A 26,334-nucleotide genomic window follows, 5' to 3' on the forward strand; every position below is an offset into this window, starting at 1 on the left:
ATTGGCATAGATCTAGTGCAGCGCATCATTTTATTTAGAATAAATAAATAAAAAAATTTGAGTTACTTTCATAGTCTCAACGCTTTGCTTGCAAAGCTCAACATTTTGCAGCTCCTGTTGGTAGCCAGGCACTAGTGCTGAACTTTGTGGGGCCAGGGGCATAGAGAGGAAGACGTAACATAGCAGGGTTGCGTGCACAGCACGCAGAGTGTCGTAGCCCTTCATCGTCGCCTTCACCGAGAAAGCTCAGCAATCTCAGGTGGCTCCTACGTTTAGATGAAGGAGAAGAAGAGGAGGTGAACATGAGTAAAGCATGAAGTATACGTGAGTTGTTTTGAGCTAGGGTTGGAGACCCTTCCTCCCTTTCATATTTTCCCTTTCACATTCACTTTTGTCCAGCCCACATCATAGTGCTTTTGACCATTTACCTTGCCCACTTTCCATACTCTCCCTCACCCTCCTTAAGTTTTTTTTTTGAGATTGTTCACACGCTAGTTTGGGGGTTCTTTCACATTGATCACATACTACGTGTGGGTAGTTCACACACATTGTGAGTGTTATTCACACGCTTATGGATTTGTTTGGGCATGTTCACATGGATTCGGGGCTTGGTCACATGCTTTGAGCTTCGTCGAGGAGGTGGTTCGTGTGCCATGTGGCTGATTTGATGGATTTTGGGCATTCACACGCACATTTCTAGCCATTTGGTGCATTTTTGCACATTCACATGTGGCGTGAGTTTATTGTGCATTGTAGCCTTGTTCACATGCTTTGAGTATCGGGTAGTCCTCACACGTAGCCATGGTTTATTACTGTTACCCTTCTACTACTCGCCATGGTCCTTATTTTCTTCGGTCGATGACATAATCTTGCGACTCTTGATGATTGGGGACATAGGTGTTATGCTAGATTCTTAGTTAGGATGCTTCGTACACAGTATCATGGGTTACCCGACATGATCGGATCATATATCACTTTTGCCGACTTTGTGCATACATTTGGGACATCCAGACTTCGTCCATTGGATCCTTCATCGTCTATTTCACGTGATGAGGAGATAGTTCATCCATGCCATAGATAGAGGATGGAGTTGTGGAGTTTGTTGTCTATACATGTTCGTCATCTATGGGATGAGAGAGATTGGCACATTCAGCAATCCGTTGACTGTTGGACATTCAAACATTTCTTGAAGGTAGATGGATTAGTTTTCCTCAGTTGGGATGACTCCTATGGTTACTTATTTGAGTGTCCTACATTCTTGAGTGGCCGTGATTATGTTCTTGAGGATGTATACTGCATTGATATCGGCATAGATGATGATCATCATCATCATGTTGATGATGATATTGATGTTGACACGTACACATGGTGATGGTCATACACACACATGTGATGACATTGATGTATCACACCCACATACCTATGAGATGTATCATGCACACATACACATGATGATATTGATCTATCGCACTCACATACACATGATGATAGTGATACATGTGCACATGTTGCCACTGACACATATGCACATGATGATGATGTATGTATTAGTGATAGTGAGAGTGATGTGTGTGAGTCAGATCATGTGGGCATGGTCTTGATGGGAGGGATGGTAGCGAGCATTTCGATCATTGTGATTATTAATACGCCTATGTCTACCTACCTTCCAACGGATCATAGTGATGCATTAGGATAATGATGCATTGGCGGATCATAGTGATGCATTAGACTATCATGGGGATCGACTCTTGCCTAGTGATGCATCCATTGCAATGTGTGAGATTCGAGATGATGATACTTCACATCTTGATGGATATTTAAGTAGTCATGATCATTTGGCTAGTCATGCATCCCTAGTTACACATGGGGATGACACTTCACATGTTGATGAGTACATTATAGACCATGAGGAGCATATACCTGAGGTTCTAGTATTAGATGTGTTGGGCTACTCCTCTAGAGTTGTCACATGTGGAGAGATTTCGGATATGACCACTACTCATAGTTTTCATAGCATTCCTGGCAATATTTGTGTGGATCGAGTTGTTGTGATTGAGCAATCAGGGATAGTGCATGAGAGTAGTGATGAGTTCGTGGAGGTGAGACATCGTAGGAGAATGCATATCGATCATATTTTTAGCATATCCTATGACATTGACCTCGAGAGCTTTACATTTGATCTCGGTATTTCTTTAAATCCAATGTTATTAGAGATTGATTTATCATGGGATTTAGGTCATGTAGGGACACCATTGATAGAGATTGTATATACCTTTGGGGATGACCTTAGTGGCCTTGGCAATTCCATTGATAGTGAGTCGGTTGATACTACTTATCTCTCTTGTGTAGACGCTTTGTGTAGACACTTTGTCAGTGCTTAGTGATGGTGATCTTTATGATGATCCAGGGACACACATATATAGAGTGTCTTGCACATGGAGATATTGTGCATGGGTCAGATTATACTCATATACATACATTGATATGGTGGATCATGCCTTCGACTTTTCGAGTGGTGCTACGTGTGACGGTGGCATGAGTTCACATTTGACTCTACATGAGGCCGACCTTGAGCTATGTTCATTTGGCTTCCACGGATATTGGCACGAGCCTATGTTCTTTGGAGCTAAGACATTTTTCTTTGGATGCACTCTTTGCCATTTAAGGAGCATAGTTTTTGGATATGTGGTTCGACATTCAAATGCATCTATGACATATTTCAATCTTGGTCTACACGATGATACTTTTGTGCCAGGACCATTTGACATTCTAGTCAGGAGTTTCGAGTTTCTTTGGTGGATACCTTTCGTGCCAGATTCACATTGTGGTCGTGAGGATGGGCTTACGAGTTTTCCTTTCGACCCCATTGAAGCTACTATCTCTTTGGAGTCAAGCTTTCCTTTTGATCGAGGACCTACCATTACCTCGGCTTTGGAGTTGAGCTTTCCTTTTTGACCCAAGAGCTATTACCATCTCAGCTTCGACAGTTCAAGATGTATACCATACATATCCCTTTGATCCTGGAGAATACTCGACTAGCTTCGTCACATCGACAGTGGTTCCTTATCCTTTCCACTTGCACTAGATTATCGTGGGACCATGCCTTGGATTTTTCATGCCTTGGATTTCCTTTTGATCCAGGCGGTTACATAGATAGCCTCATTATCGATGGGAGCCCTTTATCCTTTCCATTTGACCCTGGGGGGTCATATGATTCATGTATGGGTCTTCCGCTATATATTGCACAACCTCATATCGACAAGTGCATATACTTCCATTGATCATTGCATGACGGTTTTGAACTCCAACAAAACTATGAAGTGTTTTTCCGCTGTTTTTAGATGTAGTTTAATGAGAGCCAAGGATTCTCGAATATAAGATGAAACAATGGTTTCACAACCCCCCCCCTCCCCCCCCAAAAAAAATAAAATAAAAATAAAAATAAAAAAATAAAAAAATAAAAATAAATGTGTGTGTGTGTGGGGGGGGGGGGTGCGTTGTGATTTGCTAAGTTTCTTTTGATGAGAAGTGTAATTAAAGGTCTTAAAAGGGGAAAAACAATATCCTTCCCTTGGACCACAAATTGCATTTAAAAAATGTTTACAAGGTTTGAAGGGGTCAAAGCACCCTCCAAGAAGAAGTGCCAAGCCCATACTAAATACTTTCATAAGTTTGGAATATGTTCAACCCGAAAAATTGAGAGAATAATTGCACTTATTTAACAAGCAAACACAAACCATGAAAACACTAGAAAAGTTTTGCCCAGCCCATACTGTTTACACTTAACTTTTTGTTTTGCTTCTCATAATGACATGTGATTATAACCAGTGTACCCAAAAAATGAGATTGACTCTTACCAATGGTTCGCCCAAGTTTGTACAAATGTTTATTCTCTTCTCAAGAGAGAACCTTGAAAATCTATACATGAAGAATAGCTGGTGCCACCCTATATCTTACAATGACTGCCAGACAGAGCCATGGCTGAATCATCAAACTGAAATACTTGCACTCTTGTTTACTGGTGTACAAGAGGTCTAGGCCTGGCCTAGGTTTGGACGTTACATAAACAGGATTGTCAATACTGTGGTGAAACCTGAGAGAAAGAGATGTCCGGTGTGCAACTGCCTTCGACATAGAGTCCATTTGCAGCTACATCTCAGCCTGCTTGACCCTCTCCCTTGCACGTTCCAAGGTGGGACGGTGCCATTGTAGGCCATGCCATGTGTTCCTAGAGTCTAAACCCACTGTATCAGGCTTGTCCACAGAAACAATCTCCCCCGCATTCTCAGAGGCCTGTCTTTTTTTACTTTGTAGCCTACTCAACCGCAGATGTAGAGCTTGGAGGTTCACGATTGGTACAAGAGTCGGGCGCCCATGTGCACACTGCCAGAAAGATGATCAGCATCATGAGGCTTTGCTAACTTTGTTCGCTGAAAACTTAGTGCACTGGAAAGTCTAAATGCATAAATTAAAACTTCCCTGATCTGATTTGCCTTCCATGTCCCATCATACAAGCCCTGCAATTGCTTAGAGGATAGGCTGATTACACAACATTCTCCCCTCATGAGATGGTGCTCATGAGATGGTGGGTTGGGAGCTGGACACGACAGCGAGATTGCCCACAGGTGCAGTCTGGATGGGCCCCCATTGACGGGCAGGTGGTCTTGTGTCACCAGCCTTGGACTGAATTTTTGACACACACACACACACACACAACCCGCACGCATAAATGCATCTATCCTCACCTGGAAAGAAAGTGCAGTTCTCTTCAATCCCTCAACAAGCTGTTGGCACTCAGATCTTAGCAAGAAGTCACCAAACATTATTGCGCCTGGAATTTTTAACAACAAATAGAGAATATACATCCTTAAGAAGTATTCAATTTTTCTAGTAGGAACGACTAAAAAATATTAAAATCCTTGAAACCAAACCAAGAAATCCCAGAAGAGTTGAAGGTACCTCGACAAGCCTTGCTCGCCATTACTCTCAAAACTGCTGGTGGAGGAGCTGAAGTTCCGTCTGTCGTGGCTAGCTGTGACAAAAATACTTCATAAAATCAGATTGCAGTCATTGTTAAGTATATCGTGATTAAGTTAGTCTCTGTAGACCTGATGCAAATATTCGGAGAGATATTTGGTATCAGTTAGACTCTCCCCCAGAATGTTAGGTACCTGCATCAAATGCCATCACTTACCTAGGTAAGGCAAGGAGGGAGAAAAGCTAAAATTGGAGTCCAAATAACTTCTTTTAGAAGACAAAATTTGGAAGTAATTTCAACAAATTAAAACTTACCCCAGTAAGTAGAGCAGCCGTGTTGCCATGCCGCACTTGTCCATGCCTATCAATACAAGTAAATACTAAATTATCCTTGCTAGCATCCATGCTCATTAAACTACACTACAAACAAATTTACATCCTAACCCCTCCCTTCCGCTCCCATTTCTGCCAGCCTCAGCGTCCCTCCACTCCTCGCCCTGCCCTGCCCTGCCCACCTGCTTCTTCGCTATTCCTGCATCATTTTAAGCTCCCGCTTTAAGCACTGGGCACAGTTTCCTTTTGTACTCCTCATTTCCCACTGCTTTTGCCTCCCTCTTATGGTCTCCTCCCAACCATGACCACCTTCAAATGCAATCAATTGTTGAGTGACCTCCAGATTTTGTCAATCATAATGCAACTTGTCGGAGTATCCTACCTTCCTCCAGAAACTTGCAATTATTTATACTTTTTGGAGGAAGGACTAGCCATCCTTGATTGAAACTTGCAATTGCATTCCGGTACTGACAAAAGAACCTGCTTTTATTCGCCAATTTGGGATTACTTAACCAGCTAGAGCTCTCAATAAGCCTCCCCCACAAAACACACACACCCCTCCCCACCCCCCGCCCGCCCTTTTCCCCTTCCCTATCTTCTGTTCTCAGCGTGCCACCTTTTCCGCCCCCAATATTTTTCCTCCACTTCGATGTTTTTCCTTTCCTTCCCTTTTGGCACCTCCCCCTTTTGCTTTCTCCTTTGCCCTTCCCTTCTCACCTGCTTCCTAGCTTCATGGTGGTTTTTTCAAGCGACAGCTGCAAGCATTTTCCCCTTTCAAAGGGCTCCATGGCTGCCGATCCACCTTCCCCAGCCCAGGCCGCCCGTAACTGCGACCTCCAGCTCCTTTTCTCAGGAAGGCCACCACTCCTGTCAATGAATTCGTCAGCAACAGACCTATCCGTGGCCAAATCAGCAGCAGCAGACGCCTCGTGGATATCCAATTCCACAGCAACGCCTACATCCAAATCGAGTTTGAATTGGCCTCCCTAATGGAGAAGATCAAGTCGCAAAGCCTGGTAGTAGCACGGGGCACCCATGACCACTTCATCAATTGGAGACATGGCTTCTCTCTAGCCTCTGATCCATTGGCAGGGGGCAACTGAGTTCCTCGTCACCAGGTCGAACCAAGGACTATCTTGGGCTTCTTCCAATGATCAAGTGCTCTATAGGCCAAGTTCTTAAGGCCCCTCAGACGGCAGCAGCAACAATTGCTCTGGTGGCTGGCCTTTCAACCATACAAGTTCTCATTGCCTCTCCAGAGAGCCATCCTTGACTAGCCGCTCTGTGAGGAGAAGTCCATCTCATATGTGGGGGGGGGGGGGGGGGAAACCACACAGGTGGTCTGTAATGCCAAGTGAGATCACCTCCTTTATCTGTGAGAAAAGGGCCCGGCCCCCAAAGCCTCAAGAAAGCTTCCTGCCGCTTCTGCACCTCCCTGCAACTTCCCCCCTGACTGTGGAGGTATGGATGATGTCAAGCCAAATGCTTCCGGTGGACTCCGCAGGCGGAGTGTGGGTACCCTCTATGGCTTCGCTGCATCTAGCTCGCCATATGTGTGCTACGCTGCGATACTACTGCAAATCTCCTATCACTGACATGAGCCCGATCTCCAGGGATCCGTAGATGGGGCTATGATTGGTAGTCCCGAAATACGGAGGTGAGAGACCAAAAGGGCAATCCCCTCACCATCCTCCTCATAAGCCTTGACCATCTCAGCCTCTGTGGCCCTAGAAATGATCCGGATCGAGGTCCTATCCATCGTGAAGATGCAAAGAATCCACTGCCAAACCTGCTGAGCCTTGGCTTGTGCAAACGATCTTGTTGCGAGCACCTCTCAGCTCCCCCCATCCGCCTGCGTACCTACGCCCCCCCTCCCCCTCTCCTTCACGACCTGCTGCACCCCTCCCTCTCTGCCTCTTCCGCCCCCACCATCCGTCGCCTCCCCCTACACAGTTGCGCCCCTGCCCCTGCCTGCCTGTTTCCCCCCCCTCCCTCTACTATTTCCGCCGCCGCCCTCCCTCTCCCCTGATTGTGCCCACCCCTGCCCCCCCCTCTGTGTGCCTGCACCTACCCTCTCTTTGTGCCGCCTCCCCCTCTCCATTGGCTAGCCAACCCCCTTTCCTCTGTGCCTGTCCCTTCCCCCTTCTCTCTCCCGCTTGATAATTTGCTTCCCAGGCCTTAGGAAGGAATACCTTCCGCTTCTCCCGGTGATTGGTGGTGCCATCGGGAGAGTGATGGAATCCACCCCCTCCATCCCTCCGCATCTGTGTCGCCTCGCCAAATTCAATGCCCCACGTTATATCTATTCCGTGTCTCCGGGGAGACCCCATCCTTCAATGAGTGGAGTGTTCAGGCTTCCCATGCCAATGTTTCATTTGCAGGCAGATGGGCCATCTAGCCAGAGCTTGCTGTCGACACCAATCCAGGAGACCGCCACCAACGGTCCCCCCCCCCTCCTCCTCCTTGTCAGATCCTCACTAGAGGGTAGGAAGAGCGGTAGATTCTCAAGCAACGAAGCACCAGGTTCTGACACAACTATCGGAGAGTGGCAGACGGTCGGCCCGCGCCTGGGCCGTTAGCGGACCACCAAGGTTGCACGCCGTCAGCGTGTGCATGAGGCTCGTAGAAATCAGGAGAATTCAGTTCTGTCAGAGAACCATTATGAACATTTATCACAGCATCCTCCAGTCAGCGCGGCAGGCTCCCGCCTAACACTGAACGGCCCCTCCGACACCTCTGATTTGGTGGCCGATTCCCCATCAAGAGCCTTCAGCATCCAGTGAGGCCGTTAGACCCCATTAGCCTCTCCTCGCAGCACCCCTCTCTGACAGACCTCTCCGCCCTCCTCACCCCCGTCTTTGCCCGCAGCAACAACTTCGGCTTCTCTCGGTGATTGGTGGTGCCATCGGGAGAGTGATGGAATCCCCCCCCCCCCCCCCAACAGCTGCCTAAGCCCTTGCACGAGCAGCCAGGATTTCATCCCTCTGCATCTGTGTCACCTCCCCGAATTCAGTGCCCCACGTTATATCTATTCCATGCCTCTAGGAAGACCCCATCCTTCAACGAGTGGAGTGCTTCCTAGGCCAATGTTTCATTTACAGGCAGATAGGCCATCTAGCCAGTGCTTGCCCTCAATGCCAGTCCAGGAGACCAGCACCAACGGTCCTCCCCCCGCCCCGCGCATATCCTTGTCAGATCCTCACCAGGGGGAGCGGCAAATTCTCAAGCTGCAGAGAACCAGGTTCTGGCCGCGGACGACACAGTTGCCGGAGAGTGGCAGATGGTTGGCTCGCGCCCAGGCCGTCAGCCAACCACCAGGGCTGCACACCGTCAGCGTTTGCGTGAGGCTAGCAGAGATCAGGAGGATTCGATTTTGTCAGAGAACCGTTATGAACATTTATCACAGCATCCTCTAGTCAGTACGGTGGGCTCCCCAGGATCTTAGGGTAGCCTCTTCCACCACTCCAGACCCTCTACCCCATAGAATGGCGCGATGATCTTCTCATTCCCTTTGAGTGCAGCTCCTGGCACCAAGTGGGACTCAAAGTCGGTGACTGCCGCCACCCAAGGTCAGGCAATTGAGCTCTCTCATCATCTTCACGATCTTCGCATCACCTATGTACTCACCCATCTATGGCCACTAGCTAGGATGGAGCTAGGAGGCTCAACCCACAGAGACCAAGCTCGGGAGATGGTGGCCTCCAGCCTGGAGGTGTTGCTCTTTGTGTTCATGCATACTTCGGTTGCAATACCTCTCCCCCCCTCTTTCAGGTACCTTCATTGTGATAGATGGAGTCGAGGGTACACATTCTCGCGCTCGGAAGGAATGGCGTCATCCGTGCCCACTTGGAATAGGACGGATTGTGATTATTCCCCATCTAAACCCTTGCCCAAGACTCTTCGAGTGGAGGACAACTCCACGAGGTTCCGCCTCACATAGAGATTGATATGCGGATAGTCTTGAGATTGATATGCGAGGAGAGCTTCAGAGAGCCTTAGTGGGGGGACCTATGGATATTCTTTTACTCCATGAGCATCATCTCTCAGAGGGTCGTACCCACCGATGTCAGCAAGCAGCTTCTGCCGGCCGTGACAGGCTCAGGAGTCATTGTCTCGGGGCAAGCACAGTGGGTCACCATTCTGATTGGAGAGGATAGCGTTGGCTTCCTCAATATTTATGCCCCAAACGTTGCTACACGAAGAGCCCTCTTTTGGAGCAGAGTTCGACAAGCCCTTCCCCATGCTAGCTTTTGGTGCATGGGTGGATAGACTTGGAGGCGGTACGGCCACAATCTCAGGAGCAGAGTACTCTGCCTGGGAGGATCTGATACTGGTACTGGCCACAATCTCAGGAGCAGAGTAGTCTGCCTAGGAGGATCTGATACTAGTACTTAGGGGACAGGACCCTTGGCACTTGTTTGGGCGTGTAGCCCTAGGAGCCTGTACTTCTCGAGATCGGATAGGAGGAGCACCAGCCCCAACCCTTCTAGACTTGACAAGTTCTACGTTGATGAGTGGGCTTGCAACCGTGGGAGCATGATAGGTATCTTAGCACGCACCTCTTTTTCAGATCACGCCCTAGTTATTCTATCCCTTGAGGACCCCTAGAGGCACAACAAGCATGTGAGCTCTAGGATTCCAAACAGCCTCATTCAGGACTCCGAGATCTACAACAGGATAGAGCAGATTTAGACGGGACTCGACTTTACCTCAAGCTCTGCTGCATGCACATTGGATGTTGGCCTAAGGGGAGATCAGCGGTTTCTTGCAAGAGGCAGCCCAGAGTAGATTGGAGGGATTTCGATAGCAAGAGCAGAGTCTAAGGAGGGGCCTAGCCTCTTTAGGAGCATTCCCCAGATAGCCCATGGATTGAAAGTCAGCTTGCTGCTGCCCGCACGGAGATTAGATCCATAGAGGAGAGGAGCGTGGAGTACAGACACCATGCCAAAGCTTCATTCTCGACCCAGGCTGGGGATAGAGTCACATGAGACTTCTTCAAGATAGCCGGAGAAGAGATGGTATTCACAGGCTATGTGGCCAGGATGGAGCTATTGTTTCTGACCCCCCTCATATGAGGGCCATCGCCATTGCTTTCTTCCGTTCCCTCCTCACAGGTGCCCCATTATCCCATAGGTAATCATGTGATGGATGCGCGCGAGAGGGTCTGGCGACACACAAGAGATTAGATCCATAGAGGAGAGGAGCATGGAGTACAAAGTCCAGACACCATGCCAAAGCTTCATTCTCGACCCAGGCTGGGGATAGAGTCACATGAGACTTCTTCAAGATAGCCGGAGAAGACATGGTATTCACAGGCTATGTGGCCAGGATGGAGCTATTGTTTCTGACCCCCCTCATGTGAGGGCCATCGCCATTGCTTTCTTCCGTTCCCTCCTCACAGGTGCCCCATTATCCCATAGGTAATCATGTGATGGTCTGGCGACACACAAGAGAGGTGATTCCCCCCTCTCTTCAGTCCTACTTACTGACTCCATTCACAGCAGAGAAGTTGGCGGAGGCGATGACGGCATTATCCAAGGGCAAATGCCCGGGTGCGGACACGCTTCTAGTCTCTTTCTTTCTGCGTCACTAGGACCTCATGGAAGGCGGCCTTCGAGCTGCCTTGAATGAGATTATGATCACATGTGCCATGCCGCCAGAGAGGCTCTCAGAGGGCTTCATTCACTTGATTCCCAAGGAGGGGGGCGACAGATTGAAGATCCGGTAGTGGAGACCCATCACTCTTCTAGGGACCGCTTATAAGATCTTGGCCAAGGCCATCAGCAGGAGACTTTAGCCCTTTCTCCCCGATTTGATTCATGACACTCACCCGGCTTTGTTTAGGATCGGAGCATTCTGGACGACATTTTCACCTTCTAGGAGGCGACACCTTCGGCCAGGATGCAATATAAGGACCTCATAGTGCTACTCCTAGACTTTGAGAAAGCTTATGATAGGGTGGATTGGAGCTTTCTGGAGGGCACGATGAGCCAGATGGGATTTCCCATGGAGTGGATTCGTGGAGTCTCAAGACTTTACTCAGTATCACACAGCCAGGTTCTCATTCAGGGAGCCTGTGGTGACAAACTCCCCCTTTCCCGCTTGATTCGGCAAGGCTATCCTTTGGCACCTTACCTCCTCTTATTCATCGCTCAGGCCATGCGTAGTTTTCTCTCAGCCTAGGAGACCGAGCTCCAAGGATTGAGTCTTCCTCTTCGCACGCAGGAGGAGCTGCTTGACTCAGAGTTTGCAGACGACACAGCAGCCTTCCTCGCAGGAGATGTGGGGAATCTCCAGAGATTCGTGGAGGCAATCGAGATTTTATGTTGCGCATCAAGAGCACAGATCAACTCGCACAAGATCGTGTGGTTTTTGGGTAGGCTCAGCACCCATCGCCCAATTGAGGCTTTCCAGTGGATCCCAAGGGGCACTCCAATCCGCTATCTTGGTTGCCAGGTGGGTATTGATCTCTCACCTGAGCAACAGCTTGCCCTGCTCCTTTTGAGTATTCAGAAGAAGGTTTTATACTGGAGTTCTGCGAGGCAGGTAGAGTGATGGTGGTGAACCGGGTTCTTCTAGCCACCATGCAGTACATCACTTCGTGTTGGGCCTTCTCTCGGGCATGTATTGGCCAGGTACAGCGAAGGCCAAGGTGAGTGGTCATTCAGCCACGTTGTAGAGGGGGGCTAGGCCTCATTGACCCTGCTATTCAGAGTCGTGCCCTGCTACTGGGCAAGCTGATTGTTAGAGGACTCTTTCATGGTGACGAGCCCTGCCCCTTGGGCAGATTCTATCAGCCCTTATGCTCGGCTAAGTCCTAACCCTAGCACATGCCCTTAACCCCAAGTTAACATTGGTCCTAGCCCCGGTAAGGATGTAACGTTTAGGTTCGCACATCCCTTTAACACCAAGTTATCCTAACCCCCAATTAACATTGGTCCTAAGCCCAGTTAGGGATGTAACACATCCACTATGACATGCCCATACTTATGTGATATGTGTACAACAAGATCTTATTCTGTCTGGACATCCAAGTATGAACTGAGGTGTGGGGAGAGACATGCATGGAGGAATATGCTATGGAATCGTCAAAGAGGAGAGCATCACAATAAGACTTTGAGGAAGCAATGGGATGAGCCTACCATTGATATTTTAGTGTGGGAGGAATAGGCTCTAGAGGAGAGCATGATCAAGAGTTTGAGGAGGCAGTTGTAGAAAGTAACGGGTTCTTGCGAAATGGAACTTATCGGCCTAAACATGTCTCCCTATTAAAATTTATGGTAAATATTCATGTATTTTTCGTGTAACTTATAACTTGAAACAAACTGCTGGTTTGATTTACACCTGTGCATTTATGCAGGCATCTCACCTACTCTTTATATTAAAAAAGATATTTATGGACCTAATGTTCAGCAGGAGGTATATTTTATAAACTTTTTTCACAAACTAACCTTTTGCCATCATAATTCTTTCCTCCAGAGAGAACTTTGAAGCGCCATCCCCAATCTTCTATTTGTGACTGGTAAGTATGGAGCAGCTGCTGATCTCCCATGCTAATGCTCTGCAGAAAAAAGAACTTGCATTAATAATAAAAATTATTCACATTAAATATCCCTCTCTTTACAGAAAATGAGAAATTATAAACAGCATTTATACCAATTCTTGTGGATACTCCAATAGAGTACTCAAGTGCCTCTTCTCTTGGAGAACCTGCAAAAAATTGGCATAAAATTTTCAAAAAGAAGCCACAGCATTTTTGAGCTTTTAATTGTAAAAAGCTTGTGTGCAAAGCTGCACTAGACGTTCTCAGGCCGACCTCTTTACGAAATTGTTCCAACCTTACTCTTTCATCAGCTGCATGCTGCATGTAAGAAGGTTGATTAGAAAAGGCTGGCATGTGTGTAAAAATAATTTAATAAAACAACAGAAAGCATGTCTCTTGTGGCCAACCTGATCAATTACTACTAAAATGCTCTCGGCCACCGTCGCTATAAATTTCTTTTCCATCTGCTGCAGAACTCGTGCATTCTGCAAATCCTCCTTTGAGATGCTTTCCGGCAATAAATGCTTATTACTAGGCCCCAAAATTCCCGCAGATATATCAAGTACATTTTGTTCATTATTTCTCATACATGGGTTTTTCCAGTCCTGCAGCACATTTATATATATATAAGAATTATTTTCTAGACAACATGCTTTGATAGAAATTCGATAGGACACCATTTAGCTTGTTGCAATTGTTGCCGATCAAGTGAAAAATGTATCAAGGAGCTTAGAGCCTTATATCTGAGAGGACCTTGTACAGCTGTATTGCGGTCACGTCAACCAGACTGTCAAGACAATCAGAATCCCTCCACTTTGATTCACCAGAAAAAAGGCCATTTCTATCCACTGGTAAAATGCCATTAGAGTCCTTGCATCGTGGCATGGCATCCTCCTGTAAAACTCTAAACATATACTTTGTGGTCAAGAATGTAACCAAAAAAATACAACACCTTATTTGTCATCATGTGCTGCAATAAAGCTAAGGACCTTTTCTCAACATCAAGATTGCACCCAGAAGCTGTTGCTGGCGAATTCTGGTGTCTGCCCTTACCATAGGTTGCAACACACCCTCCCTTGTACACCTGCATTTGACAATCTGCAAATATAACCCAGATCAGAAATTTTCTTTGTAATTCCATCCACAACAAAAAACACACGAAAATATTTTTTCTGGATACTACCAGATGTGAAACCCTGTGTTTTATCACAGTGCACCCCACCTTTTTGCATCTCGTTTCCATTTTGACTCTCTGTGCAGCAGTTTAAACTCGGCAGTGCAATACTAACTGCATATTTTCTGGGCAGTCTATAAAATGGAGGCCCAGAAAGAGTCCTCTGCAAGCAAGCTTTTGAGGGCTTCTCTAATGATTCCTTGACTGTAGTTTGTTTCTCAAGCTGACCTCTAAAAGCTATGCCTCGCTTGTCTGGGGAAACATTATTATTCACTACATGTGTGAATGGTGTTAACAAAGAATCAAGAACCTCCATATCCTTGCTTTGAGAGCATATAGCAGGCTCAGACTCAAGCAAGCTATAGCTGCTCTTCAAATATAGCATGTCATTTTGAAAACTATGTTCACCTTGCTCTCTTTCAAAACCTCTGTAAGAGCTATTGGCTGGAAGAGTGATGGTCAAAGGAGAACTTTTGGTAGTCCAGATTCCCTCCATATCTGCACCTGGTTTAATATTGAAATTCCTGACAGTTCGCCTTTCCGAATGGCACAGAAAATCGTCGGTATAGCAAGGCTTAAGATCGAAATCATACAAACATCTCCGGACTCTTGGGCTATAGACTGAAATGGCTCTCCTAAGCGGTGAAGGACTTTGCCCACATTCCACCATGGCACTACTGTCTCGGACAAAATCCACCAAATGCCCGTTTTGTTCTCTCGCGCCATGTGCACTAGCTGGTTGATCTGCTTGGCTGTCCAATGACAAGTCACTTGATCTAGCTTGAGAACTGAACACATTCAAATGCAATGGTGAGTTTTTGGTATCAGTAGTTGAGAGTCCACAAAAGGTCAATGACGGCTTAACATGATGAAGCAGGTCCGAAACATCATCTGACTTTAGAACGTCTTCAAATAAATCACTATGGAGGTTGGAATTGCCACTCTCTATGCCCCAAGCTCTTTGCAAATCATCCTCCTCATGCCAAAAGTCACCCTTCTGCTGAAACTTGCATTGCCTTTTTTGTCCTCTTAAATGGCTAGCCTCCTTTTCCCTGCTGCACTGCTGCAAGCTCCACGTGAAAATAGAGGACTCGTCATGGATCTGTTCTTCCCGAATCAGTCCATATTCCCTTCTCTTTCGTGCAGCCCTCGGTCGTTTTGGTGTGTTGAATATGAGTTCTTCCACCATGTTGTCACTGCCACCATTGAAATCAATACTTTGCAGCCCGCCACCTATACAACATAGATCGTCTACCTTCTTTGGCACGTTGACATTCCACCTTGGATGGTATGTTGGATCAACATGCTGCCATGGCTTCCGCTTCCGAGGAGATGACTTCTTGAAATCGCCTACTTCTTTCTCTGTCAAAAGTTTAGTTGCTCCTAATCATGGATTAAGAGAAAAACAATTTTCAGGCTTGAATTGATATTCAGTGCCCAATCTATCTCCTTATAGATTTCCTATGACTGCTGGTTTATACCTCCATCCAAATTATTGGTTGATTTGCTCCAGACTGTTCCCAAAGCCTCTGTCACAAACAACAGAACAGAACTCCAGTCCTACAAACAGAGAGAAACAGCAAGGACACTAGAAATGAAATAAAACCCTGATGTTAATCATTGCTTTACACATGTTATTTAATGCAGAATTTAAGAACAAGACAACACAGCACATAACTGCAACCTTGAATTCCACAGATGTTTTGGTTGCTTCGAATGTGATGTCATAGCATGAAAGGGGGCAGCTCATGTTCAATAAAAATGCAGGAAAGACCTGCTTTGACGGAGCGGACGACATCCAGCCATCAGAAAGATTTCCAAGTTCACTAAGACTGCCATTGCCACCCGAAAACAATGTGTTGATAAGCTTGTGAACAGGTGTCTTGTGAACAAAGCGGCCGTTAAGATCTGGTTGTAGTTAAGTGGCACAATCCCTTGTCAAGATAGAAGTTCAAAGGAGACAGCCATGGAATTATCTAGATTGACAAGGATACAGAAAAATTGTATAGCCTGCATCAAACAGAAGAGATCAAAACATGCATGTGAGCCTCACAGGAAGTTGAGAGGAGAGAAAACAACACAAAGCAAACAAGATTTTTGGCATATAAACACCACCTTCGAGGAGAACCTGCTGGTTTCCTTCGAAACAAAACCATACACCTTCAAGTTTTTCTTTGCATGATGTAGCTCACAAAGCTCATGACGAACCTGCTGTCCAAAAAACTCACAGAGAGTGTCCAAAGGAGATATGCAAGGTTTCGTGTGAATCAGATTCACCTGCCTGCACAAATTGATAACTTCATAGGGTCTACCCATCTTAGCAGTTTAAGTATCTTGCACAATGACTAGTAAAGACAGATAATGATTGTGTGTATGTGCCTAAGAATGATGGTTGCATACCTTTCCAAATCAATGATAGTGAAGGAAACTTCAGGATGTACCAGAGCAAGCCGCATGGTGCGATCCTTGACCCCCTGTAGCACCTTTCTAGGACTGTGCAGGCAGTATGCATGGATGTGAGCATATAGACCACATAATCAGCACAGATCTAGTGAATTCATGCCATCTGACCCTAAGGTCTCGATTATAATTAAGCTCGCAATAGTATTTTGAATAAATCAAAAGATTTCTGTTGTAACTTATAAGTGATTAGTTCACTAACCTTGAGTGGATAACTTTTCTCCGGACCGGCAAATTGTGGAAAAGGTCACGCAAAACAACTACAAAGGAAAGACTGAGCAGTAAGGAAACTATTAACTTTCTTATAAAAATGCAACTTAACATAGAAAAGTCTGTGCATGTGCATATGCAAGGTGCAAGTGTTAAAGAGAGATGATTAATGCAACAGAGGATTTAACACAAGGCCAAGCATACACCAATAACCTACAACTACTACTATAATTCCATTACAAAAAAAAAGCTATCACTCCACGTCCAAGCCTGTCAAGCATAGGTGCATAAAACAGAAACAGTAATGGAAATGGCTGATGTCTATGCAACGCAAACAGCCTAAGACTAGGAAACGGAAACGTCTTTAACAATACACAGTATTCATGAAAGATAAAATTGTAAAATAAAAAGAAATAAGTAAAAGGGTTAAGGGAAGTAGAAGAGGAACGTGGGATGGATCATAATTTCAAAAAATAGGAAGGAAATCAAAACTTACAACGAAAAAATTGCAAGGAAAACCATGAGAAGAGATCAGGTTACAAGAAATGAGAACCAGAAACGGCGACTTGAGAGAAACGGCATTTCCATATTTTTGGCCAGAAAACGGCCGTTTGTTATTACTATGCTGTCAAATGACTCAAGGCTATTAAGGTGACTGAAGATCTGAGTGGGGCCACACATACTTCAGCCTTCAGTTTCCTAATAGATCTTTCAGGTTGGACAAAGTATATTTTGGTAAAGAAGCTAATCGGTTACCTCATACTCTGAGGGTGTGGATGGATACTAGCTCCTCTCTCTCTCTCTCTCTCTACATGGGCACTCATCTTTCTCATGGGGTACGGTGTGCTATTGGTCAGATGCGTACATCCTCACACCAGCTAGAGATTGAGACTGGCAGATTCAGAGGAGTACCAGCTGAGGCCAGGATTTGTCAGTTGTGCCACATGGAGCCACAGACAGAGTTACATTACATATGTCACTGTCCAGTATATTATGAGATACGAGGCCGTTTTCACTGCCTGTTCAGAGAGGGTTTCGGACCACTTTCCAGAGTCATGAGATACCAAGATCAGAGATGCCTCGGATTATACTTGCTGGAGCTGCGTAGACATAGAGAGGGTGTCTCTTGAGAGGGAGGGGATCAGAGAGGGAGAGACACCTACAGAGGCAGATTACAGACTTCTTTCGACCAGAGATTGAGCAGTCAGGCCAGCAGGCATTGCAGCTAGCCCCAAAGTATAGCTGCACCAGAGGTACATTGATTGATCAGGCTATAGAGCTGGGGCGATCCAGGCGCCCCAAGATGAGAGGCCCATCCCGACACCGGCGGAGACCACAACAGAGGATCAGGACCATACTAGCACGGCATGGGAGACGTCCAGTCAGAGTACTCACCATGGAGGACATTGAGGATATCTGCCATCGACCGATGAGAGACATCTTTGGATAGTGATGTATATGATGCTTACCTTTGTTGCTGGAGTTTTCCTTCCCAGATGTTATCCATTAGGAGCTCCTAGTACCTTACTTTTCCTCATAGTTGTTGTTTCATTTTGAGTTAGTTGTTTAGTTGTTTTAGCTTTTCTTACACAGACATTGTATCAGATCCACCAATTGTTGTAACCTTTTTGGTCTCATAGGTCATTTTGGCCTTTTGAGGACGTTAATATATCATTTCATTTCACTTTTGTACTCCCCCATATTCATGTATTCATGTATCCATGTACTCATGTACCCCATTTTGACTAGTAGCATTAGCTTCCCACTCTCTCTTCCGGATGCTCCCTATTGATGTATTGTAGGGCTAGATACTTACCTTTAGTCCTTTCTTTTCTTTTCCAGATAGTGTATCAGATGTCATATGGTTGTAACTTTGGTCTCATAGGTCACTTTGGCCTTTTGAAGACGTTAATATAACCTCTCTCTCTCTCTCTCTCTCTCACAGAGAGGGTGCGGAGCGACAGGCTCGCTTCAGAGCACACCCAGGCATGTTCTTCACGGAGCTGTGGACACCCCCTTCACTGATGTATACCATTTTATACCCCCAGTATGGTACAGGATGGAGCTAGCTAGGTTGCATATCATGATTGTATACTCCATGCATATAGCTTTGCATTCTTCTAGTAGTAGAGCTCCATCCCCTGCACACCCAGATTCAGCTTTTTTATTCAGTACTTTTTCATTTTGTTGGGATGACAGAGGATACCCCATACAGGTACTCCGATTTGTCTCATAGGCCGAGTTCGGTCTTTTGGAAGACGTTAATAAAATCTTTCTTTCTTTCTTTCTTTCTCTCTCTCTCTCTCTCTCTCTCTCTCTCTCTCTCTCTCTCTCTCTCTCTCTCTCTCTCTCTGTGCGGCGGGCACAGATGGGGGCTGCACCGATAGTGACAGAGGCTCTATTCCACACAGTGACATATTGGCATAGGCTATGGGAGCTTCCACTTGATAGATATCCCCGGCTAGCCCTGGAGTCCTCGAGACAATTGACACTTGAGGGAGATACGGAGTGCTGGTATGCATAGGTAGGCACTTGGTTTTGCCCGAGACAGAGGACCATTACATATGCCGATGCCCCGTGTACTATGAGATTCGGGGGAGGTTCCACTGCCTCTTCCGAGCTGGGTTCGGACCACTTTCCAAGATCATGGACTTCCCAGATCAGAGATGCCTGGGACTTTTTCTTCTAGAGCTCCGTAGACATAGGGAGTCCTTAGTGAGATCCAGATCACCTGTACTTGCTCGAGGACCAGCACAAAGAGCTCTCACTGACTTCTTCCATACCAGCACTCCGAGGGCCGATCCACCCATCATACCCAGATCACAGGCTAGTGTAGGAGCTCGGCCGAGAGGTGTGACACTCTACAGAGCCACTGAGTTATGCAGAGCTCGACGCCCCAGACCCCATGGCACTCGCCCACGGCCACACCACCACAGGAAGATCCGGGCCATCATCTCCCATCATCGCAGGACCTTCTCGCGCCAGCTCAGTTTTACCACCTTGAGCACCATGTCACAGCAGCCCATGAGGGATGTATTAGGGTGATATGAGAGCTCTCTGCTCATGTACCTAGATCAGATTTTAAAGTTCTAGATTTTTGTTATCTTTCTTTATTACTATTTTGTACCCAGGATTATGTACCTCATGGATATGATGTAACCTTTTGGTCTCATAGGTCATTTTGGCCTTTTGAAGACGTTAATACAACTTTCTTTCTTTTCTTTCTTTCTCTCTGATACAGCAGTTATCTTATGTCGTGCTCGTCTGCCACGCCCACCAGGATCCCAACCACGGCATCCTCACCATCGCCAGATCACAGCCATTATTGCTCGGCATTAGAGGCACCTACCTCGCTTCTATGACCTCTTCATTCTAGACAGCCCCATGGTAGAGATACTTGATCTAAGGAGAGGGCAACACTTCAACTGATCAGCATACATGGATCTACCTGATATACATTTTTTAGTATTTTCTATTCAGTATCATCTCGGAGTCTTACAGTTTTGTTCTTATAACTGTAGGACAATCAATTTATTGTACTTTTTAGTCTCATTTAGTTGTTCTCTTTGATGAGACACCAACTTCAGATGTACTCTCAGTTTTGGTCTCATAGGCCACTATGGCCTCTTAGAGACGTTAATATATCATTTCATTTCATTTCATTTTCTCTCTGTGGATGGATGTACTTGTCTTCTCTCTCTTTTTTTTTCATGAAATGGTGTTTTATATTATATGTAAAAATGTACATCAGCCACATGGCTCACACAGAACCTATGGCCCCAAAAAAAACCCCCACAAAAGATCCTCTAAAGGATCATGACCATGCAAACCTGTACACTAATAAGAAAGCCTCCTAGCCAAATAAGCATCCCAGATAAAAGCATCAAAGATGAACCAGCCGAGCCGCCGTAGACCATAACGAAATAACATCTTCATCCAGTAGCTGAGTTGAGAGAAGAGAAGAAAACTGCCAAAGCAGCAAACCACGGATACGTAGAATGTGCCCATGTATTCCAGACAAGGAATCAAAGGTGAACCCATTCCGTGTAACTAACTCTCTCTCTCTCTCTCTCTCTCTCTCTCTCTCTCTCTCTCCTTTATACATAGCACTTGGGCTCTCCCTAGAGATAGATATGCTCACTTAGCCCTGGAGTCTTCACGACAGTTGGCATCACAGGGAGACGGATCATGTTGGTATGCACAGATGACAGCTTCGTTCCAGCTGCATGGCTTTAGTATGGACAGGCTACCTCCATTTCAATACTCCCTGGACGCACCCTCCCTCTCTCTCACACGGGCAGAGATTACCAGACTTATCAGGCAGGATTTGATTCAGCTGGACACTAGGAGGACATGGATACAGCCGCACACGAGCTTGGTACGAAGATGGCTTTCTATAGAGATCATCTTCTCCAGCTCACGCAGGATGGGTTTGTGATTAGACCCAGCTACATGGATACTCATCTTTCTCATGGGGTACAGTGTGCTATTGGTCAGATGCGCACATCCTCACACCAGCTAGAGATTGAGACTGGCAGATTCAGAGGAGTACCAGCTGAGACCAGGATTTGTCAGCTGTGCCAGATGGAGCCAGAGACAGAGTTACATTACATATGTCACTGTCCAGTATATTATGAGATACGAGGCCGTTTTCACTGCCTGTTTAGAGAGGGTTTCAGACCACTTTCTAGAGTCATGAGATACCAGGATCAGAGATGCCTCGGATTATACTTGCTGCAGCTGTGTAGACATAGAGAGGGTCTCTTGAGAGGGAGGGGATCAGAGAGGGAGAGACACCTACAGAGGCAGATTACAGACTTCTTTCGACCAGAGATTGAGCAGTCAGGCCAGCAGGCATTGCAGCTAGCCCCAGAGTATAGCCGCACCAGAGGTACACTGATTGATCGGGCTATAGAGCTGGGGCGGTCCAGGCGCCCCAAGATGAGAGGCCCATCTCGACACCGGCGGAGACTACAACAGAGGATCAGGACCATACTAGCACGGCATGGGAGACGTCCAGTCAGAGTACTCACCATGGAGGACATTGAGGATATCCACCATCGACCGATGAGAGACATCTTTGGATAGTGATGTGTATGATGCTTACCTTTGTTGCTGGAGTTTTCCTCCCAGATGTTATCCATTAGGAGCTCCTAGTACCGTACTTTTCCTCATAGTTGTTTTAGTTTGAGTTAGTTGTTTAGTTGTTTTTAGCTTTTCTTACACAGACATTGTATCAGATCCACCAATTGTTGTAACCTTTTTGGTCTCATGGGTCATTTTGGCTTTCTGAAGACGTTAATATATCATATCATATCATATCATTTCATTCATCTCTCTCTCTCTCTCTCTCTCTCTCTCTCTCTCTCTCTCTCTCTCTCTCTCTCTCTCCGAGGACAGTTGCGCACCTCTCCACTCTGGCCTGTGCGCAGGCAGTCCCCCCTGTTCTGTTCTGTGTGCACCTCTATGCCTGCTTTGTGTGCCTCTGGCTGCTCTGCCTGCGCTGCCCACCTGCGCTTCAACATGTAGCCTGCACGCCTCTGTCTACACTGCTCTGCCTGCTTTGTGCGCCTCTGATTGCTCTGCCTGCGCTACCCACCTGCGCTTCAGCATGTAGCCTGCACGCCTTTGCCTACGCTGGCCACCTGCGTGCCTCTGCCTGCTCTGTGCATAGGGCTTTGCCTTTCTTTTCCCACCCACCTATGCTCAAGCCTCCAAGGCAGCAACTAGGGTAAAACATGTCTCAATCCCAAGAGGGAGAACAGGATGGTGAGACAGCCTTTCACACCCCCACGAAGGCACCAAATGCCTACCGCAGAAGACTAAGGGAAGGGATCATGTCCCCTAGCTCACGAAGGCTTGCGAAGATGGCCCGACGAGATGAGGCCCTTTATGAGGAGATACAACTGCACATAAGGATAGAGATGAACACCATGCAACAGGAGCTTGAAAAGGAATGGACCGAGTAGATGCATGCCCAAAGGAAAGTGATACGAAACGCTAGCAAGCCCAAGTACGGGTTGAGATGGAATTAGCCCAAGCCTTGATGCACACGGAAATGAAAAAAGAGATGCAGCAATGGAAGGATGACATGCTCCGGGAGATTGGGACAATAGTTGCATCGTACAAAGGCACTTTGAAGACATGTATGGTTGACCGCGAAAAAGACATCACAGAAATGCAAAACACTTTGGAATCATGTAAGGCAAAAGTGGCTGCAGATGACAAGGAAATGCATTCATGGGCTGAAATTGCCAGTGCCACAAAGAAACAAATTGAGGAAGTCAACCCATGGATTGAAGTAGTAAAAAAGCAGAAGGATACACCAATCAATAAAGTAGAGGTGATGAATGCTACATTGGAAGAGGAAGCCAAGAGACGGGCATGTGCCTTACATGTATGCGTAGTTGGGTGGGAAGATAAGGGAAATCCCCAAGAGGATGCAAAAGCTCTTGCAACAAAAATTGGAGCCACTGATGTACCCATTACTGGAGCATGGCGAGTAGGCAGAGATGAAACTAGGGCGAAGATATTGATCATCAGGTTTGGTGACTTGGAGAAGAATAAGGCCTTCCTCTCCAAAAGGATGGCCCTTAAGGGGGAAAAGATTTATTTGGATGAGGACCTTACACCGGCACAAATAACACACCGGAAGGAACACATGCCGCGTGTGCTTGAGGCAAGGAAAGAGGGAAAATGGGCGGTATACAGAGATGGCCGAGTCATCATTACCGAAAGGAGGCCCGCTTGACGGTGCGTGGCCTATGAGACCTTGCGATTCACGGTGTGGAATTGCAATGGAGCCCTTAGAACAGATGCAGGATACTTTGAGGATACTTTAAGACACAGTGATATTGCTATGTATACGGAGACCCATCAATGCACAAACAAGAGGCTTCTTGACGTGCGGGGTTATAGATGGGAATCAATGTTCCGCCCTCAGTCACGCACAGTGGGAGGTACCAAAGGATCTGCAAGAGTGGCAATACTTTTCAGGGAGGAGCTTCGTGACAAAATACATGTGGTACATAGAGATGCAGATGCAAGGTACATGTGGGTCCGAATATGCAGAGGGGGGCTCCGCGAGCTATATGTGGCGGTATGCTACTTCCCCCCAGCCCACTCCAGGTTTGCACCATCAGGAGAGTCGCCCTATACGCCACTATATGATGATATCATGAGGTTTGCCAGCATGGGAGACATATTACTATTGGGAGACTTTAATGCACGTACAGGCATAGAGCTGCCAAAGCTGTATGATAGTCAAGAGGCTATGTACCGGGAGATCACAGCAGAGGATGTAGGGTTGCAGAGATCAGCACAAGATGAGGGGGAGATTACAGGCATTTTCTCACACTTGGGAGTGCACATGGGTTGGTCATATACAATGGCCTATCGAGATGGCAAGGATCAAATGCTCTCACACTGGAACTCTAAAGGGGGAGCGAGCACAGTGGACTACTTGATGGGATCTCCTTCATTGATACCTGATGTGCGAGGTTTCACGATTTCCAATCGGCCCATTGGCATAGCAGCCGATCATGCATACCCATAGTTGTCACGGTACGAAAATACGATACGGTACGGTACGATACCGTACGGGAATATTCGGTACGATATGAAATTTTGGGATACGGTACGATAAAATACGGTTTTTATTTTTTACACTTACAAGCTATGGAGCTTCAAGCTTGAATGTGAGGGAAGGTTGGGAGGGGAGGAGTCTACAGTGCTTGAGAAACCAGTACATGGATATGTGTCTCTCCCGGTTGGATCTCCCGATTGTCTCCAAAAAAGAACCTGGATGGGTAATGCAATACCAAAGGTCTCCCAGTGTAGCGTTTATGACTAAGGGACCGTCCTTGCACAAATACGAGGAGTGCATCTAGGGTGATAAGTTTAGGGACTCCTCTCTAGATCAAAATGGCCATGTCCAAATGTTCTCCTTTGTGCATAACTTGAGAATCTAATTGTCTAGCCTACCTATACCAGGGATCCCCAAGTGATGTAGCAAGATTCTCTCATCCTACCAATCAAGTGTACACTACCAGTCTGCCTCGCCAGATTTTTTAGGTCTCTCCACAACCCCATATGGAATACTGAGTGGACACGAAAGTTGCGAAGTATTGCGAGCATTTGGGATCTTCGTAAAGCAGGGTTTCTATTTTTTTTAAGCATTCAGAAATTTTTTTTCAAGGAAAAAAAAAATTTGGGGGAAAAAAAAAAACCTAACTCGTACCGTACGATATCGTACGAATTCGTACGGTATCGTACCGTACAACTCGTACGTACGAATAGGTTCGTACGCGTACGAGAAACAACTATGTGCAGCATACCTGAGTTTCACACTAGTAGGTAGATCCCGGAGAGATGGGCCAGCCACTCGTCTACCTAGGTACCCGAGATATCAGTTTACACGTGAGACAATTGGAGTTTACCGAGATGTAGTATCTGATGGCTTGTTTGCTTTAGACCCGCATAGCCCTCTGGACGAGATCACGAGAGGATTGGCAAGTGTACTACATGCATCTGCCTCATATGCGTTTCCCTGCACTATGAACTCCCCCCCCCCGGCCGCCCCCCGCAACACTGCCCCACAGAACAGTTGGTATGATGATGAGTGTCGTGAGACACGAGCACAGCTACAGCGTGAGATTGCCATTGGGACTCACACGCATAGACAAGCCAGGATGATCTTTCAGCGCCTTGTGCGGAGGAAGAAACGAGCCTACCTAGCTAAGCTAGAGGAGGAGATCTACCAACTCTTCCTGGGGAAGGACAGCAAGAGGGCATGGAAGATGTTTCAGGAGAGACAGCCTGGTACTCCGATTACTGCACCTGAGGCACGGCATACTTATGCTAGAGAGCTATATGATGCACCAGGACAGCTCCCCACCCCCCCTCCATTGGGAGCTAGACCAGCTAGCAGCACCTTTTTTACTATGCGGATGGTGCTAGATGCGATAGACAAGTTACAGAATGGAAAGGCACAAGATCATGATGGGCTAGTTGGAGAGCACTTCTCATATGCGCGCGACACTTTGGCTCCACTCATCGTACATGTGTTTAATCGTGCCATTTGTGAGGGTTTCCCGGCAAGCTAGACAGAGCATATCATTTTTAGGAGTGGGGACCCCATGGTACCGGGCAATTATAGGACGATCATGATTGGTCATTACTTGGCCAAACTATATGGCTCTATATTGGAGTTGGAGATGAGCCGCTGGGCAAAGAGGCATGGTCATCGAGCACATGGATAGGCCAGCTTCAGGGGAGGATTTACTACCTTGGATCACATACTAACACTTCGGGCACTTATTGAAGAGGGCAGGGCACAAAAGAGAAGGATATACTGCTGCTTTGTGGACTTCCGCAAAGCCTTCGATACCATACCACATGCCAGGCTTATGCACAGATTGCATGACATTGAGGTACCCGAGGATATGCAGTGGGAGATATATGCTTTGTATGAGTCTATGTGATAGGCAGAGTTCGAGCTCCAGGCGGACTATCCGATATGGTGACCAGCACGATAGGGGTGAAGCAAGGATGCCCGCTATCGCCCACCCTCTTTGGACTGTACATTGATGTGGTCTCCGATTATGTAGACAGATTGGGAGGCCTAGGGGCATGCCTG

At 46.6% G+C, this 26,334-nt stretch overlaps 1 protein-coding gene across 10 annotated transcripts in view; it reads right to left on the reverse strand.

The window, feature by feature from the left end:
- Window positions 1-3,830: 3,830 nt before the first annotated feature.
- Window positions 3,831-26,334, reverse strand: part of MLH3 (MUTL protein homolog 3) — a 75,178-nt gene continuing 52,674 nt past the window's right edge. For 3 of the 10 annotated variants that reach the window (XM_086785537.1, XM_086785538.1, XM_086785539.1), the window contains exons 7-23: window positions 16,690-16,747; window positions 16,428-16,520; window positions 16,143-16,308; window positions 16,022-16,037; window positions 15,712-15,935; window positions 15,509-15,587; window positions 14,076-15,410; window positions 13,843-13,951; window positions 13,607-13,757; window positions 13,261-13,458; window positions 13,127-13,171; window positions 12,967-13,020; window positions 12,762-12,871; window positions 5,293-5,338; window positions 5,109-5,171; window positions 4,960-5,032; window positions 3,831-4,831 (exon numbers count right to left, since the gene is read on the reverse strand). In XM_086785537.1, coding sequence (XP_086641663.1) covers window positions 4,347-4,831; window positions 4,960-5,032; window positions 5,109-5,171; window positions 5,293-5,338; window positions 12,762-12,871; window positions 12,967-13,020; window positions 13,127-13,171; window positions 13,261-13,458; window positions 13,607-13,757; window positions 13,843-13,951; window positions 14,076-15,410; window positions 15,509-15,587; window positions 15,712-15,935; window positions 16,022-16,037; window positions 16,143-16,308; window positions 16,428-16,520; window positions 16,690-16,747 — 3,305 coding nt within the window. In that variant the 3' untranslated portion in view covers window positions 3,831-4,346. The remainder of the gene's footprint in view (window positions 4,832-4,959; window positions 5,033-5,108; window positions 5,172-5,292; window positions 5,339-12,761; window positions 12,872-12,966; window positions 13,021-13,126; window positions 13,172-13,260; window positions 13,459-13,606; window positions 13,758-13,842; window positions 13,952-14,075; window positions 15,411-15,508; window positions 15,588-15,711; window positions 15,936-16,021; window positions 16,038-16,142; window positions 16,309-16,427; window positions 16,521-16,689; window positions 16,748-26,334) is intronic. The other 7 variants (XM_086785547.1, XM_086785546.1, XM_086785545.1 and 4 more) reach the window with 7 other exon arrangements.

This window comes from Cibotium barometz, chromosome 48 (genome assembly GCF_041138505.1).
Source record: "Cibotium barometz isolate CiBa-2024 chromosome 48, ASM4113850v1, whole genome shotgun sequence".
NCBI lineage: Eukaryota > Viridiplantae > Streptophyta > Polypodiopsida > Cyatheales > Cibotiaceae > Cibotium > Cibotium barometz.